Genomic DNA, 16,031 nt, shown 5'->3' on the forward strand with positions numbered 1-16,031 from the left:
ATTTTAGGAATCTGATAAAACATCAAATCTCCGACATCGCTGTGGCCGGAAAAAAAGAATAGGACCAACGACGACTGAAGAGAATCTGCCGGCCGAAGTGGCCTTGCGGTTCTAGGCGCTGCAGTCTGGAACCGCGAGGCCGCTACGGTCGCAGGTTCGAATCCTGCCTCGGGCATGGATGTGTGTAATGTCCTTAGGTTAGGTAGGTTTAACTAGTTCTAAGTCCTAGGGGACTAATGACCTCAGCAGTTGAGTCCCATAGTGCTCAGAGCCATTTGAACCATTTTTTTTTAAGAGAATCGTTCAACGTGAGAGAAGTCCAAGCCTTCTGCAAATCGCTGCAGATTTCAATGCTGGGCCATCAACAAGTGCCAGCGTGCGAACGGTTCAAAAACATTATAGATATGGCCGTTCGGAGCCGAAGACCCACTCCTCTACCCTTGATGACTGCACGACACAAAGCTTTACTCATCGCCAGGGCCCGTCAACGCCGACAAAGGTCTTTTGATGACAGGAAACACGTTGCGTCGTAGGAGAAGTCTCGTTGCATATTGTATCGAGCGGACGGACGTGAGTATGGAGACAACCTCATGAATCCATGAACACTGCATGTCAGTAGGAGAATGTACAAACTGGCGGAGGGTCTGCAACGGTGTGGGAGGTGTGCAGTTGGAGTGATATGGGACCCATGATACGTCTAGATGCGATTCGGATGATCATCTACTTCCATTCATGTCCATTGTGTATTCCGACGGACTCGGGAAATTCCAGCAGGACAATGCGGCACCACACACTTCCAAAATTGCTACAAAGTGGGCCCAGGAACATTCTTCTGATTTTAAACACACCCAATGGCCACAACAAATCCCTAGACATGAACATTGTTGAGCATATTTGGGATGCCTTGCAACGTACTGTTCAGAAGAGCTCTCCACCCCCTCGTACTCTCACGGATTTATGGGCAGCCATGCAGGATTCATGGTGTCAGGTCCCTCCAGCACTACTTCAGACATCAGTGGAGTCCATGCCACATCGTGTTGCGGCATTTCTGTGCGCTCGCTGGGGCCCTAGACGGTATTAGGCAGGTTCACCATCATCTTTGGCTCTTCAGTGTATTTTAAATCTGTGCGATCAAGTAAAGGATCGTACGGGTGAACTCATGTCGGCAACACAGCAGCTGTCTATAAAAGCTGAAAAATGCATTGCAACCGACAGTGAACTTTTCGAACATCTTTTGCGAGGAAAAGATCATCTGCATTTTTTCTGTTTCCTCGGAAACTGTTAAGGGCAGGTGAAATGTCCATGTTACATTTTTCGTTCAGAATCATTGTTTCTATCACCCCTAAAAGCACGTATATTTCCTCCTGACTCACCTTGAGTACATAAATGATATGACAGCAACATGTTGTAAGTTTGCTACTTTAATTTTTGCTATGTAAGCGGTACTGCTAGACAATAAAAGCGGGTTAAAAGCTGTGAGCTGTCTGGGGAAGTTAACCTTGCATTATTGAGCAACTGTTTCACCAGGTAACTAGTCTAGGTTTACCAAATTCCCAAACAGACTAACATATTAAACGTGAGTTATAACTGAGCTGGTGCCTTATTTAGGATTGTGAAAATGTGAGATTGTAATCTTACAGAACACATAAAATATGGAGCCAAGATTGGGAGACTGCATACAACACTGCATTCATAAAATAACACACGAAGAACGTTGAAAGATAAGCAAGAGGAAATTAACCACAACCAACCGATTCAGTTTTCACCCAAAGAAATTACGTTCGTAGCACAATCCTGTCCGTCATGTAGTTACCACACACTGGTATACTAAATTCATACTAACTCTCTGTGAAATCTTCCCAAAAAGAGTAGCTGAGGGCTACTTTGATGATTACTCCACATGCTTCACATGGTCAACTTGGTTTACACAAAGCGTATAACTCCACAATAATTTTGATAATTAAAATAAATTAGATCGAAAAGCAATTCACAAAAGAAAAACCTCGAACTGGTTACTAACGTCTTATTATTAACCTGATGGGTCAAACAGTTATATAAGCACGTGGTACTGGTCTTGCAAAGTACACCCCACGTGGGTTGAACATAAAGAAAAGTTGCTATATTGAAAAATATTGTCAAGACGAGACGTTATAATCACACAAGCATTCGCATTTAAGATTGATCTTAGTTAGAGTTACTGATCAACACGTGGTTCCACTTTACTCATAAAGTAGTGACAAAGCAACTACCAGAAAATAATCTGAACTTCACACGAGAATTACACTGCGCTGCAATTTAAGATAACATTAGATATTTTAGAGCTAAACCTGAAATAAAGATGATTAAATTTTCAGTTAGGCTGAACTTAAGAAATCCATTGTCCTACGGACTTAGCAGACACGCGCTTAGCCGGAGATCTTACCACTTCAGACGCTCGCCACGGATCGACTGACCTGCGCTCCTACCGAGCGTGCTTCCCAGATACAAACGGAAGTGACCAGAGGGGCAGCTTCCTATACCAACATGACAACGGACGGCCAGGACCATGCTAAGAATGGAAACCTCTCTGCTTTTAGAAAGCGTAGCTACCTGTTCCGACGTTGGTCCTACTGTTCTCTAGCAGACAGGCTTGTCTGCTACCCTCAAGCATGCAACTAGAAATACATTTGCTCATTCATCCTCTCACACAGAAGGGAAGGGGGATGACAGTATCTTATCATATACAGTATATAAAAGAAAGCGGATGTAAGTTCCGTATGAGACTGTGTGGCATGAATTACATATAAACTGTGTTTTAAAGTGTAGTAGTGAGACAGATCGTTCTTGTTTATGTGTACAAGTAACACGTTCCACTACTCATTCTCCTCCCTGATAGTCAGAAACGCCACAGTAAATTTAGAAGAGGAATTTATTCCATAAATGACAACAGATTTAAGAAATCAAACATGAAAGGAATCCAACAGAGACCTTTCACTGTGTCTCTTTGCTAATGTCGATTTAGTGCACAGGACACTGTTGTCGGCTGACTGTAGGAGGATACACAGGGTGTATACGGGGACGGGGACAAAAAATTTCCGGATTATTCCCGGATTTCTCCCGGATATCCCGTTTAAAAAATATGCTTTTTCCCGGGCAAAACCGGGCAAAAATACACTTTTTCTGTGCTAAGTGACAGTAGGTTTACCGTAGATTTTCCCTTATCAATCCATTGAATGGTTAATGTTTTATACAAATGCATAGAACTTCCCGGAAAAAAAGAAAAGACGGGGCAAAGAAGTTTTGGACAGACTTTTAATTTTAAAAAAAAGGAGAAAAGTTTTGGAAAGACCTTTGATTTGCAGCAACATATAAGTTGCATACTTTCGTAATACGAAAGTATAAATTCGAATTGCACCAAACACATCGCGTTAGTTTCCGGAGCGTTGAAACCGAGGTTGCGATGTCCTTTTGTAAGGGAGCCGTATCTCAAGCCACGAGATCTCGTCAGCCGATGACAGCAGCTATTCAGAGCATAGCACACGTGTTATAGTCAGCCAAGAGCATCGGAATTTTGTAAGCCATACTAAAATGCATAATTTGGCTTGAAGTGCAAATTGGCTTTTTCCAGATTCACAATGAAGTAGGTCCCATCTGATATTAAACTTTTCAGTGTGGTTTTTGGGATGTAAATTTTCTTGGAGTGCCAGTACTCTACAATCTCATTTTTGGCTCTTTATTATCACATAATGCCATATATGGCAGAAGATGATAGCGTGCACTTGAAATTGCACTTGAAATTTAGCGAACAGTTGGAACTAGCCAATACTGTAGAATGAAACACTTCGTTTCAAATAAAATGACTGCCTCGGCGGCAAGATTAATGAAGCCAAATTTCTTTAGCAAACTTGCAAAAATGACTTCACTGTTCTGCAAGGCGATTAATGCTTGACTGCTACTAACTTGGAAATAAAATAAAATCAGAAAACTGAAATTAATAATATATTTTTGCCCTCCGTAATTATGTGAATGTATTTTAATTCACCTGATAGCTCCCGGCCACAGAAATCCGTTTTGTTTTCATTTGACGTGGGAGATGTACACGAAGAGAAGCAGCGAAATCACTTAACGTAAACACGGGTCACGTGGAGGTTAACGCCCTCCCCATTACAACTCAGACAACTCTGTGCAAGCGTGAATATGGCAGCTAGGGCGCGCGACAAAAATTTTTCTCGTTTGCATCTGGCTGCTCGCTGCTACTACCGATACAGCTAACAGCCAAACTTCAAGTAGCGGGAGAAGGTACTGCTTATACGCTAGTCAAATGCGCATGCGCAACAGACCGCTGGCAATTGGTCAAACGAACATAATGTGAACAGTTGCGACGTCATGCTCATAGCAAGCAGTTTATTGTTACGAAGAATTACAGTCTGCGCCCTACGGCCTTTGACATATTTTTACTATCTGCAGACGCTTGTGCGTGCACGGTGTTTTGTTGTCGTAAATTGCGCATTTCCTTTGAAACTAAATTTTTAATTTTTTTCCCTCTCGTTTATATTTTATTGCTGCAGTATCATTCTCCAGTAGCAGGATACAATAACATTCTTTGCTAGAGAATCAATTCTGCAGTCAAAATTACAAAAATTTAACTGAAAGCTGAAACAATGAAAAATTCCCGGAATTCCGAAAAATTCCCGTTTTTTCCCGGTTTCCTTCCGGATGAAAAAATTCCCGGGTTTTTCCCGGATTTCCCGGTTGTCCCGCGTCGTATACGCCCTGGATACACGACAAATGAAATATAATTACTTGGAACAGTTAATGGACAATTGCTGTATTTCAGGAAAAATCTTAAGTTAATACAGTTGTGTAGCAAAGACAATACAGTTAATGTTAGGATACTGCTTTACATAGTCAAGCCAATTAAATATCTAGGCATAAGGTAGAAAAGCGATATGAAATGGAGCGAACATGTAAGGTTGATTTTACAGAAGGCGAATGGTCGGTTTCGGCTCATTAGAGGATTTCTAGAAAGGTGTAGCTCATTTAGAAAGGAGACCGCGTACATGACATTTGTTCAACCCATTCTTGAGTACTGCTAGAGTGTTCGGGATTCCCACCGGTTCGGATTAAGGGATCATATAGGAGCAGTGCAGAAGTGTGCTGCTGTGTGTGTTACTAGTAGGTTCGATCAATAAGTGAGTATTACGAAAATGCTCCTTCAGCTCAAACGAGATTCCCTGGAAAGAAGAAGATGTTTGCGTGAAACGCTACAGAGATTGTTTGGACAACCATCATATGAAAAAGACTGCAGAACGATGCTACTTATACGAATGTATATACCGCGTAAGGACCGTGAAGGCAAGACAGGAGAAATTAGAACTCGTATAGAAACATACAATCGTTTTTCCCACGCGCTATTCGCGAATGGAACAGGAAAGAGAACGTCGAGTAGGGGTACAGGATACCCTCCACCACGCACCGTATGGTGGCGTGCGGTGCATGTATGTAGCTGTAGATGTACTCTACTGTTCAATGTGTAGGTGTCGACTAATATAGTTGTTATTCTTGACGACAATTTCAATCCATATTGGAATTGGGAAATTTAATAATAAAACACGTCTAATATCTTTACGGCATTCTTAGCATGCTAATTTTCGAGAGAGCCGGGCAAAGTAGCCAGGCAATGATGTACCTACGTTTTTAATCTCAGTAGCAGTAGACGAAAATGCATGGAAATGACTGATTATAATCTATGACTGTTAAAGTACAATATGGAAAAGTTTAGTCATCTTAGGATCAAATTAAGTACTATAACCAGTTTAGTTTTCACAAAGTGGCAAAATGGTCAATTTCCCCGACTGGAGATGGCAACCTGGTCATTAAATTCTGAACTCGCAAATAAGAGATAAAAAAACTGTTTAAATGAAGAACTAAATGTATTTTATAGTGAAACATATTAGAATTGAATTATTTACACTCAACTTCATGAGTCCAGGGGGAGTACAACTGGCACTAAATCCACTGCTCTTCTGCCCTTGAGTTTGGAAAATTTTCACTGCAATAAACACACCCTCTATCTTCGTTGTTGTCATCAAAAGAGCTCTTCTACATTTTGCTTATCTGCTCTTCGTACTCTTCTTTTTGTTGCCTTACTTCTCACTGGCTACTTTCCGTTTTTCTATCTTTTTGATTTCCTTTTTCTTTTCTTTCTTTATTTTACGCCTCAGGATCACTCATATAGAGACTTCCTGTAAATGTCGCCACGGAAACCTTCTTTCGGTGGCTGCTTTTACGTTTTCCCCTAGACGAAGAGGGTAGAAGCCACAGCCGAGATGACAACTTTGCGCCCATTGATGCCATCACGCAAAAGCTCTGTACCATCTAGTAGCTAGACAGAACTTTCAACAACTAAAGTAGAATTATGTAGTGAAGATGAGACGCTTTCACCAAAATTTCATTAATAAGACGTAGGCCAGATTCCCTCCCCAGAATAAATATTCATACTTGAGGATAACAAAAATCCACAAGAAACGTAATTCTGAGAGCGGCACAGCAAACAGGTTAAACTTCATATGGAGACTCAGCACTCCACCGTGAATAAGTTATAACAAATTACGCATTTTCTGCGCGATTGCTGCACCTTACAGCTCCAGAAACCCTTATAGGCACTTTACCCGCTATGTAAGTTTTCCCGGCTCTCCCCTATATTTGCAAGTCACAGTTGGATCGTAGGAGCTGTTTCTTTTTGTATAACGATCTTCACTTCGATGTCACCAAGCCACAAACGAGTATCCATAGGAGTTCAGTGCAATACTAAACGCAATTCAAGCTACTGTGGTGGAATACGTACAGAAGTGGAGAAGAACTTACGACGAGCGAAAACCTTATGACCAAGTGATTAATAGCGTATTGATCCTGTTTTGTTATCAAATACAGCAGCGTCTCTGCGGGCCCTCGATTGGACAAGTCCTGATAAGTTACTGGAGATACGTGCCACGAAATGTCTAGGTACAGGTCACGTGGCCAGTAGCGTCCCAGATGTCTTACATCGGGCTCTGACCAGGCGAAACTCCTAAAATTACTGCATGTCGTGTCTGGCTCTGTGACACAGACCTACCGGAAAATGACAACGCAATCATTCGCATGGAGGATCAGGTCATCAACAAAATTCGCGAAGTCCCAATCATGGACCTTTGATTGCAAACCAGAGGTTCAATAGAGGCCCAGTTGAATCATTCCCATCACAGTAAACGCCACGGAGGGCTGAGCCCATGACGCGTTTGGGATTTATCAGGAAACTTACCAGACTCTTGACATCGTTCCTCTTTTCACTGTGGCGGTGCAGCGATCCTCCAAAGTATAATTACATTGGCAACATGGGAAGAGCCGACTAAAAGAGTCTCTCGGAGGTCAACCGTAAAAACAAAGTGTCGTTTGCTTGGCAGAAAACGAGATCATTTCTGTACCTACGTCTATACTAATAGTAGGACTACACAAACGTCGTATCTCTCTGTTTGAACACGCTAATCTCCAAAACTAAGAAACGAATTTTCATTGGATTTTCATAGGTAAATTGAGCAGAGGTTGGGGCAATGTGTAGACTTTATTTCATCACAATCGGATAAAGGAATTTAAGTTACCCTCATTGCAAGTGTTATCTAAAACTGTCTGTATGCGTGTTTGGACACCCAAATCTCCTGAAATACGACACGAATTTTCGTGGGGTTTTCACTGGTAACTTGAGCATAGCTTGGGGCAACATACTGGCTCCATTCCATGAAAATCGGAATATGGAAAGAAAATTTGTCGTAGTTTAATGTTTCAAATAAAAACGTCCGCGCAGATAAAGGGTTGAGATGCTTAATCGTTATGGCTTACAATACCAAATAATCGATAGATAGTGCTGTTCGTTTAGTGGTAAACCAAAGAACCGTTGGTCGGCGATGTTAGTTTTCTTTTCACTTTCCGGAAGTTTACTTCAGTGACAGAAGTAAGTAGGCAATTTTATCTTAATGAACGTAAACTAACAGCGAATTAAACGGCTGGAATATACGTATTGATTGATTTCGATTTGTCTATAAAAACTTAATTATGTTGCTTTGCAGTCTTCCATTGCATTTTTTAAATATTTTACTTCATGCCTAGGAAAGTCTTTTTAACCTCAGTGACAGTAATATTGCAGGCCGCTGTGGCCGAGCGGTTCTAGGCGCTTCAGTCCGGAACCACGCGGATGCTACGGTCGTAGGTTCGAATCCTGCCTCGGGCATGGATGCGTGTAATGTGCTTAGGTTAGTTAGGTTTACGTAGTTCCCAGTCTAGGGGACTGATGACCTCCGATGTTAAGTCCCATAGTGCTTAGATCTTTGTTGTTGTTGTGGTCTTCAGTCCTGAGACTGGTTTGATGCAGCTCTCCATGCTACTCTGTCCTGTGCAAGCTTCTTCATCTCCCAGTACCTACTGCAACATACATCCTTCTGAATCTGCTTAGTGTATTCATCTCTTGGTCTCCCTCTACGATTTTTACCCTCCACGCTGCCCTCCAATGCTAAATTGGTGATCCCTTGATGCCTCAGAACGTGCCCTACCAATCGATCCCTTCTTCTAGTCAAGTTGTGCCACAAACTTCTCCCCAACCATATTCAATACGTCCTCATTAGTTATGTGATTTACCCATCTAATCTTCAGCATTCTTCTGTACCACATTTCGAAAGCATCTATTCTCTTCTTATCTAAACTATTTATCGTCCACGTTTCACTTCCATACATGGCTACACTCCATACAAATACTTTCAGAAATGACTTCACACTTAAATCTATTTTCGATGTTAACAAATTTCTCTTCTTCAGAAACGCTTTCCTTGCCATTGCCAGTCTACATTTTATATCCTCTCTACTTCGACCATCATCAGTTATTTTGCTCCGCAAATAGCAAAACTCCTTTACTACTTTAAGTGTCTCATTTACTAATCTAATACCCTCAGCATCTCCCGACTTAATTCGACTACATTCCATTATCCTCGTTTTGCTTTTGTTGGTGTTCATCTTATATCCTCCTATCAAGACACTATCCATTCCGTTCAACTGCTCTTCCAAGTCCTTTGCTGTCTCTGACAGAATTACAATGTCATCGGCGAACCTCAAGGTTTTTATTTCTTTTCCATGGATTTTAAAACCTCCTCCGAACTTTTCTTTTGTTTCCTTCACTGCTTGCTCAATGTACAGATTGAATAACATCGGGGAGAGGCTACAACCCTGTCTCACTCCCTTCCAAACCACTGCTTCCCTTTCATGCCCCTCAACTCTTATAATTGCCATCTGGTATCTGTACAAATTGTGAATAGCCTTTCGCTCCCTGTATTTTACCCCTACCAACTTCAGAATCTGAAAGAGAGTATTCCAGTCCACATTGTCAAAAGCTTTCTCTAAGTCTACAGATGCCAGAAACGTAGGTTTGCCTTTCCTTAGTCTAGCATCCAAGATAAGTCGTAGGGTCAGTATTGCCTCACGTGTTCCAATATTTCTACGGAATCCAAACTGATCTTCCCCGAGGTCGGCTTCTATTAGTTTTTCGATTCGTCTGTAAAGAATTCGCGTTAGTATTTTGCAGCCGTGACTTATTAAACTGGTAGTTCGGTAATTTTCACATCTGTCAACATCTGCTTTCTTTGGGATTGGAATTATTATATTCTTCTTGAAGTCTGAGGGTATTTCGCCTGTCTCATACATCTTGCTCACCAGATGGTAGAGTTTTGTCAGGACTGGCTCTCCCAAGGCTGTCAGTAGTTCTAATGGAATGTTGTCTACTCCCGGGGCCTTGTTTCGACTCAGGTCTTTCAGTGCTCTGTCAAACTCTTCACGCAGTGTCGTATCTCCCATTTCATCTTCATCTACATCCTCTTCCATTTCCATAATATTGTCCTCAAATATATCGCCCTTGTATAGACCCTCTGTATACTCCTTCCACCTTTCTGCTTTCCCTTCTTTGCTTAGAACTGGATCTGAGCTCTTCATATTCGTACAAGTGGTTCTCTTTTCTCCAAAGGTCTCTTTAATTTTCCTATAGGCAGTATCTATCTTACCCCTAGTGAGATAAGCCTCTACATCCTTACATTTGTTATCTAGCCATCCCTGCTTAGCCATTTTGCACTCCCTATCGGTTTCATTTTTGAGACGTTTGTATTCCTTTTTGCCAGCTTCATTTACTGCTTTTTTATATTTTCTCCTTTCATCAATTAAATTCAATATTTCTTCTGTTGTACAAGGATTTCTACAAGCCCTCGTCTTTTTACCTACTTGACCCACTGCTGCCTTCACTAATTCATACCTCAAAACTACCCCTTCTTCTTCTACTGTATTTCTTTCCCTCATTCCTGTCAAATGTTCCCTTATGCTCTCCCTGAAAGTCTGTACAACCTCTGGTTTAGTCAGATTATCAAGGTCCCATTTCCTTAAATTCCCACCTTTTTGCAGTTTCATCAGTTTTAATCTACAGTTCATAACCAATAGATTGTGGTCGAGTCCACATCTGCCCCTGTAAATGTCTTACAATTTAAAACTTTGTTCCTAAATCTCTGTCTTACCATTATATAATCTATCTGAAACCTGTCAGTATCACCAGGCTTCTTCCATGTACACAACCTTCTTTAATGAATCTTGAACCAAGTGTGAGCTATGATTAAGTTGTGCTCTGTGCAAAATTCTACCAGTCGGCTTCCTCTTTCATTTCTTACCCCCAATCCATATTCACCTACTACGTTTCCTTCTCTCCCTTTTCCTACTACCGAATTCCAGTCACCCATGACTACTAAATTTTCGTCTCCCTTCACTATCTGAATGATTTCTTTTATTTCATCATACATTTCTTCAATTTCTTCGTCATCTGCAGAGCTAGTTGGCATATAAACTTGTACTACTGTAGTAGGCGTGGGCTTCGTGTCTATCTTGGCCACAATAATGCGTTCACTATGCTGTTTGTAGTAGCTTCCCCGCATTCCTATTTTTTTATTCATTATTAAACCTACTCCTGCATTACCCCTATTTGACTTTGTATTTATAACCCTGTATTCGCCTGACCAAAAATCTTGTTCCTCCTGCCACCGTACTTCAATAATTCCCACTATACCTAACTTTAACCTATCCATTTCCCTTTTTAAATTTTCTAACCTACCTGCCCGATTAAGGGATCTGACATTCCACGCTCCGATCCGTAGAACGCCAGTTTTCTTTCTCCTGATAACGACGTCCTCTTGAGTAGTCCCCGACCGGAGATCCGAATGGGGACTATTTTACCTCCGGAATATTTTACCCAAGAGGACGCCATCATCATTAACCATACAGTAGAGCTGCATGCCCTCGGGAAAAATTACGGCTGTAATATCCCCTTGCTTTCAACCGTTCGCAGTACCAGCACAGCAAGGCTGTATTGGGTAGTGTTACGAGGCCAGATCAGTGAATCATCCAGACTGTTGCCCCTGCAACTACTGAAAAGGTTGCTGACCCTCTTCAGGAACCACACGTTTGTCTGGCATCTCAACAGATACCCCTCCGTTGTGGTTGCACCTACGGTACGGCTAGCTGTATCGCTGAGGCACGCAAGCCTCCCCACCAACGGCAGGGTCTATGGTTCATGGGGGGAGGGGGGGGGGTGAGGGGGGGGTGCTTAGAGCTATTTGACAGTAATATTTCCGGAAGTTTACGTAATAGAGAGAATTTAATGCCGCAATCTTCTCTCTATGAATACAAACTGATACTGAATTATGCAGATATACTAGTTTTGATTTGTGGATTAAAAGCTTCACGAAATTGCTCTGCTTCTTTCGACAGGTGTAAATTATATTCTTTGCTACAAGAAAACGAGTCTAGTAAGTCTGTTTTGTGATTTGCTTGCCTACTCATTTTATTTTGATTTTGTTTTGCTTAAGAGTAAAATGCCTAGGAGACGGTTGAGTCTTTCTCAGTACACTAGAAAGGCTAAAAGTCTCAGGAATCTAATAAACATCACGAGGAGAGACTTGCCGCACCTCGCGAATATGAGGCTTTAACTCACTCTTAGCAAACTCCTTCCTAAAGCTAGGCACTACATAACTCTTATGCAGACTGTCTTGCATTATCTCGCTCCTCAGAACCCTTCACTAGGGCGGGATTAAAGTTACTTCTCTCCAAAGTAACAACATAGAAGCGGAAATTTTGATGGGAAGTTGCGCCGGCGAGTCTTTTTATCCCGAATCCAGCTTAACCTAGCAGTTTCTCGTTTCGCGTTAAGCGTATACAATTCTCACTGAGCTTATTTTATGCCAAGACCATAAACACAGCATATGCCCACACGCTGCATGCTGCAAATGTGGTCTTCGGCGTCAGTCGTTTTCACACAGCCAGTTGTAGGTGATTCTCTCCCTTGTTAGTGAACAAACAAGCTCTTCCTTCATTTCCCTAATCAAACTGTTTCAAGCATTGTGTACTAAGAAGCCATACAAGTTGAAAACAAGTTCCACACCTACGAACTGTCAGGAACAGCTATAAATAAATACCCGGACAATGCCAGCTTTCTTAGCTAGTCTAGATATACAGTGTTACGGAGTGAATGTGTTTTCATGGTCATTCCCATAGACAATGAGTGGTTGTTCAAGGGCCAATAAGACTTGCTCGCTGTTCAGCATTGCCTGACGGGTTACCTGATTCAGCGGACGTAAACTGTGTGACGGTTGGTCGGTTTGTTTGGGGGTTATCCGTCCCATCTGCGTGACGACAACATGCATTATCGTTGGGCTATCCTTCGGTTCGTTGGATATATATGGGGACAAAGAGCCAAACGACGGCTACTTTTGCATTCGAGTTGTCTAATACACTGAAGAGCCAAAGAAACTGGTACACCTGCATAATATCGTGTAGCACCCCCGCGAGCACGCAGAAGTGCCGCAACATCTACTATCTAGTATGTCATTAATATATATTGTGAAAAGCAATGGTCCCATAATACTCCCCTGTGGCACGCCAGAGGTTATTGTAACGTCTGTAGACGTCTCCCCATTGAGAACAACATGCTGTGTTCTGTTTGCTAAAAACTCTTCAATCCAGCCACACAGCAGGTCTGATATTCCGTAGCCTCTTACTCTGTTTATCAGGCGACAGTGCGGAACTGTATCGAACGCCTTCCGGAAGTCAAGGAAAATGGCATCTACCTGGGAGCCTGTATCTAATATTTCTGGGTCTCACGAACAAATAAAGTTAGTTGGGTCTCACACGATCGCTGTTTCCGGAATCCATGTTGATTCCTACAGAGTAGATTTTGCTTTTCCAGAAATGACATGATACGCGAGCAAAAAACATGTTCTAAAATTCTGCAACAGATCGATGTCAGCGATATAGGCCTATAGTTTTGCGCATCTGCTCGACGACCCTTCCTGAAAACTGGGACTACCTGTGCTCTTTTCCAATCATTTGGAACGTTACGTTCCTCTAGAGACTTACGGCTGTTAGAAAGTGGGCAAGTTCTGTCGCGTACTCTGTGTAGAATCGAATTGGTATCCCGTCAGGTCGAGTGGACTCTCTTCTGTTGAGTGATTTCAATTGTTTTTTATTCCTTGGACACTTATTTCGATGTCAGCCATCACTAACAAGTGAAATGAAAACTTCTCTCTCTATCCAGCTGTATCGGCGTAACAAATAAAAACTGAACACATGTTTATGCAACGTTTTAGTCGAATTAGTCTATATCACCACGGCGTAAAATGCTTCCTATCCGTTTCGAACAGTCTGTGTGTTGCTGTTGAACCCAGCGAGTACGGTCCAACCGATCACCTTGGTCAGGAGTATACTCGTCGTTATCACTTTTATTAATGTGAGAGGCTGTTCATGAGGGGAGCCATTAATCTAGCCACCATCTATTATCCTCTCTATGAACCACCGTGGCAAACGCGGTCGAAGTGTTCAGCGCTCCATGCACTATTAATTCATCTCAAGCAGGGACTGACACAAGTCCGCCACCAGACGCACAGTGTTTCGGGGGAGCGCGGCACCCACCTGTCGATGCTGATGGCGACCAGGTTGAAGATGGAGGAGGTGCTGCAAGTGACGTCCATGGCGATGTAGAAGTCGCACACGAAGCTGGGAAGGCCCCACGTGCCGTTCACCTGGGGGGCAAACAAACAGGAAAACCTCCGTCAGTTTACGATACGTCGCTCTACCTCAACTGTAGCATTATTTTATGTTATCAATGTAAACGGATTGTAAACAAAGGTATTCCGAATATACCGGGTGATGAAAAAGTCAGTATAAATTTGAAAACTTAATAAACCACGGAATAATGTAGATAGAGAGGTAAAAATTGACACACATGCTTGGAATGACATGGGGTTTTATTAGAACCACCTCGTATTGCTAGACGCGTGAAAGATCTCTTGCGCACGTCGTTTGGTGATGATCGTGTGCTCAGCCGCCACTTTCTTTATGTTTGGCCTCCCAGGTCCGCAGACCTCAGTCCGTGCGAGTATTGGCTTTGGGGTTACCTGAAGTCGCCAGTGTATCGTGATCGATCGACATCTCTAGGCAAGCTGAAAGACAACATCCGACGCCAATGGTGCAGTTAAGCTAATGCTATCGAAATAAGTGGTTTTCCTGTCAGTAACATCATATATTTACTAGAAATACTTCACAAGATAAATATGTCTCCATCCACGTCTTTCTCGTACTAGGATTCAGTCCAGGGTAAAAGGATTATGAAAATGTATTTCAGTTGTTTTGCATTGTTCTCGGTGCGTTTGAATTAACTGTATGAGTTTCCTTGCCTGCTACATGTTTCGATGAAGACTTAAATCGCGATTCAATTTTCAAGGGACTAGAAATAAAATTGAGACAAATATTATGGGTACACTTGTGGCCTCTTCATTGCTAAAAGCTCCTGGATAAATCATACGACTGATTGCTTAATACTCAACCCTTTTTACGGTTCTGGACATCAGTAGGTAAAAGCGGAATTCTTATAGAACCACATCGTTCGTCTTTCAGTCTGTTTGTCTGTCCGACGCCTTTTTCTCAGGAACGGAGTGAGGTATTGAGTTGAAATTTATGTCAAGTCTACATTTCCTTGGCGGAGTCAAAAATTCAGTCTGTGTTAATGCAACTAAGAGACAAGGCCTTTTTTTTTTTTGGCACTCGCACACTCAATCGTCAGAACCTGTAGATACGGTACTTCCCGTTAACCTATAATCATGAAATTTGTCAAGATGCGAAGTTTCGCAGCACATGTAAAGGAAAAACTACCAAAATCCTTAATTAGTAATTATTTATGAAAAGATACACTACTGGCCATTAAAATTGCTACACCACGTCGTATCGGGACATTGCTGCTCACGTTGGTCGAGATCCGATGACTGTTAACAGAATATGGAATCGGTGGGTTCAGGAGGGTAATACGGAACGCCGTGCTAGATCCCAACGGCCTCGTATCACTAGCAGTCGAGATGACAGGCATCTTATCCGCATGACTGTAACGGATCGTGCAGCCACGTCTCGATTCCTGAGTCAACAGATGGGGACGTTTGCAAGACAACAACCATCTGCACGAACAGTTCGACAACGTTTGCAGCAGCATGGACCATCAGCTCGGAGACCATGGCTGCGGTTACCCTTGACGCTGAATCACAGAGCGCCTGCGATGGTGTACTCAACGACGGACCTAGGTGCACGAATGGCAAAACGTTATTTTCTCAGATGAATCCAGGTTCTGTTTGCAGCATCAAAATGGTCGCATCCGTGTTTGGCGACATCGCGGTGAACGCACATTGGAAGCGTGTATTCGTCATCGCCATACTGGCGTATAACCCGGCGTGATGGTACGGGGTGTCATTGGTTACACGTCTCGGTCACCTCTTGTTCGCACTGACGGCACTCTGGACAGTGGACATTCAGATGTGTTACGACCCGTGGCTCTACCCTACATTAGATCCCTGCGAAACCCTACATTTCAGCAGGATAATGCACGACCGCATGTCTGGATACAGAAAATGTTCGATTGCTGCCCTTATCAGCAAGGTCTCCAGATCTCTCACCAACTGAAA

The 16,031-nt window shown here is 42.5% G+C and overlaps 1 protein-coding gene across 1 annotated transcript in view; it reads right to left on the reverse strand.

The window, feature by feature from the left end:
* LOC124717306 (dopamine D2-like receptor) overlaps positions 1-14,114 on the reverse strand; it is a 168,887-nt gene extending 154,773 nt beyond the window's left edge. Inside the window, exon 1 of the mRNA XM_047244132.1 lies at positions 13,996-14,114. Within this exon, the coding sequence (XP_047100088.1) occupies positions 13,996-14,054 (59 nt within the window). The 5' untranslated portion in view covers positions 14,055-14,114. The remainder of the gene's footprint in view (positions 1-13,995) is intronic.
* Positions 14,115-16,031: the final 1,917 nt, after the last annotated feature.

This window comes from Schistocerca piceifrons, chromosome 9, assembly GCF_021461385.2.
Source record: "Schistocerca piceifrons isolate TAMUIC-IGC-003096 chromosome 9, iqSchPice1.1, whole genome shotgun sequence".
In the NCBI taxonomy this organism is placed as follows: Eukaryota; Metazoa; Arthropoda; class Insecta; order Orthoptera; family Acrididae; genus Schistocerca; species Schistocerca piceifrons.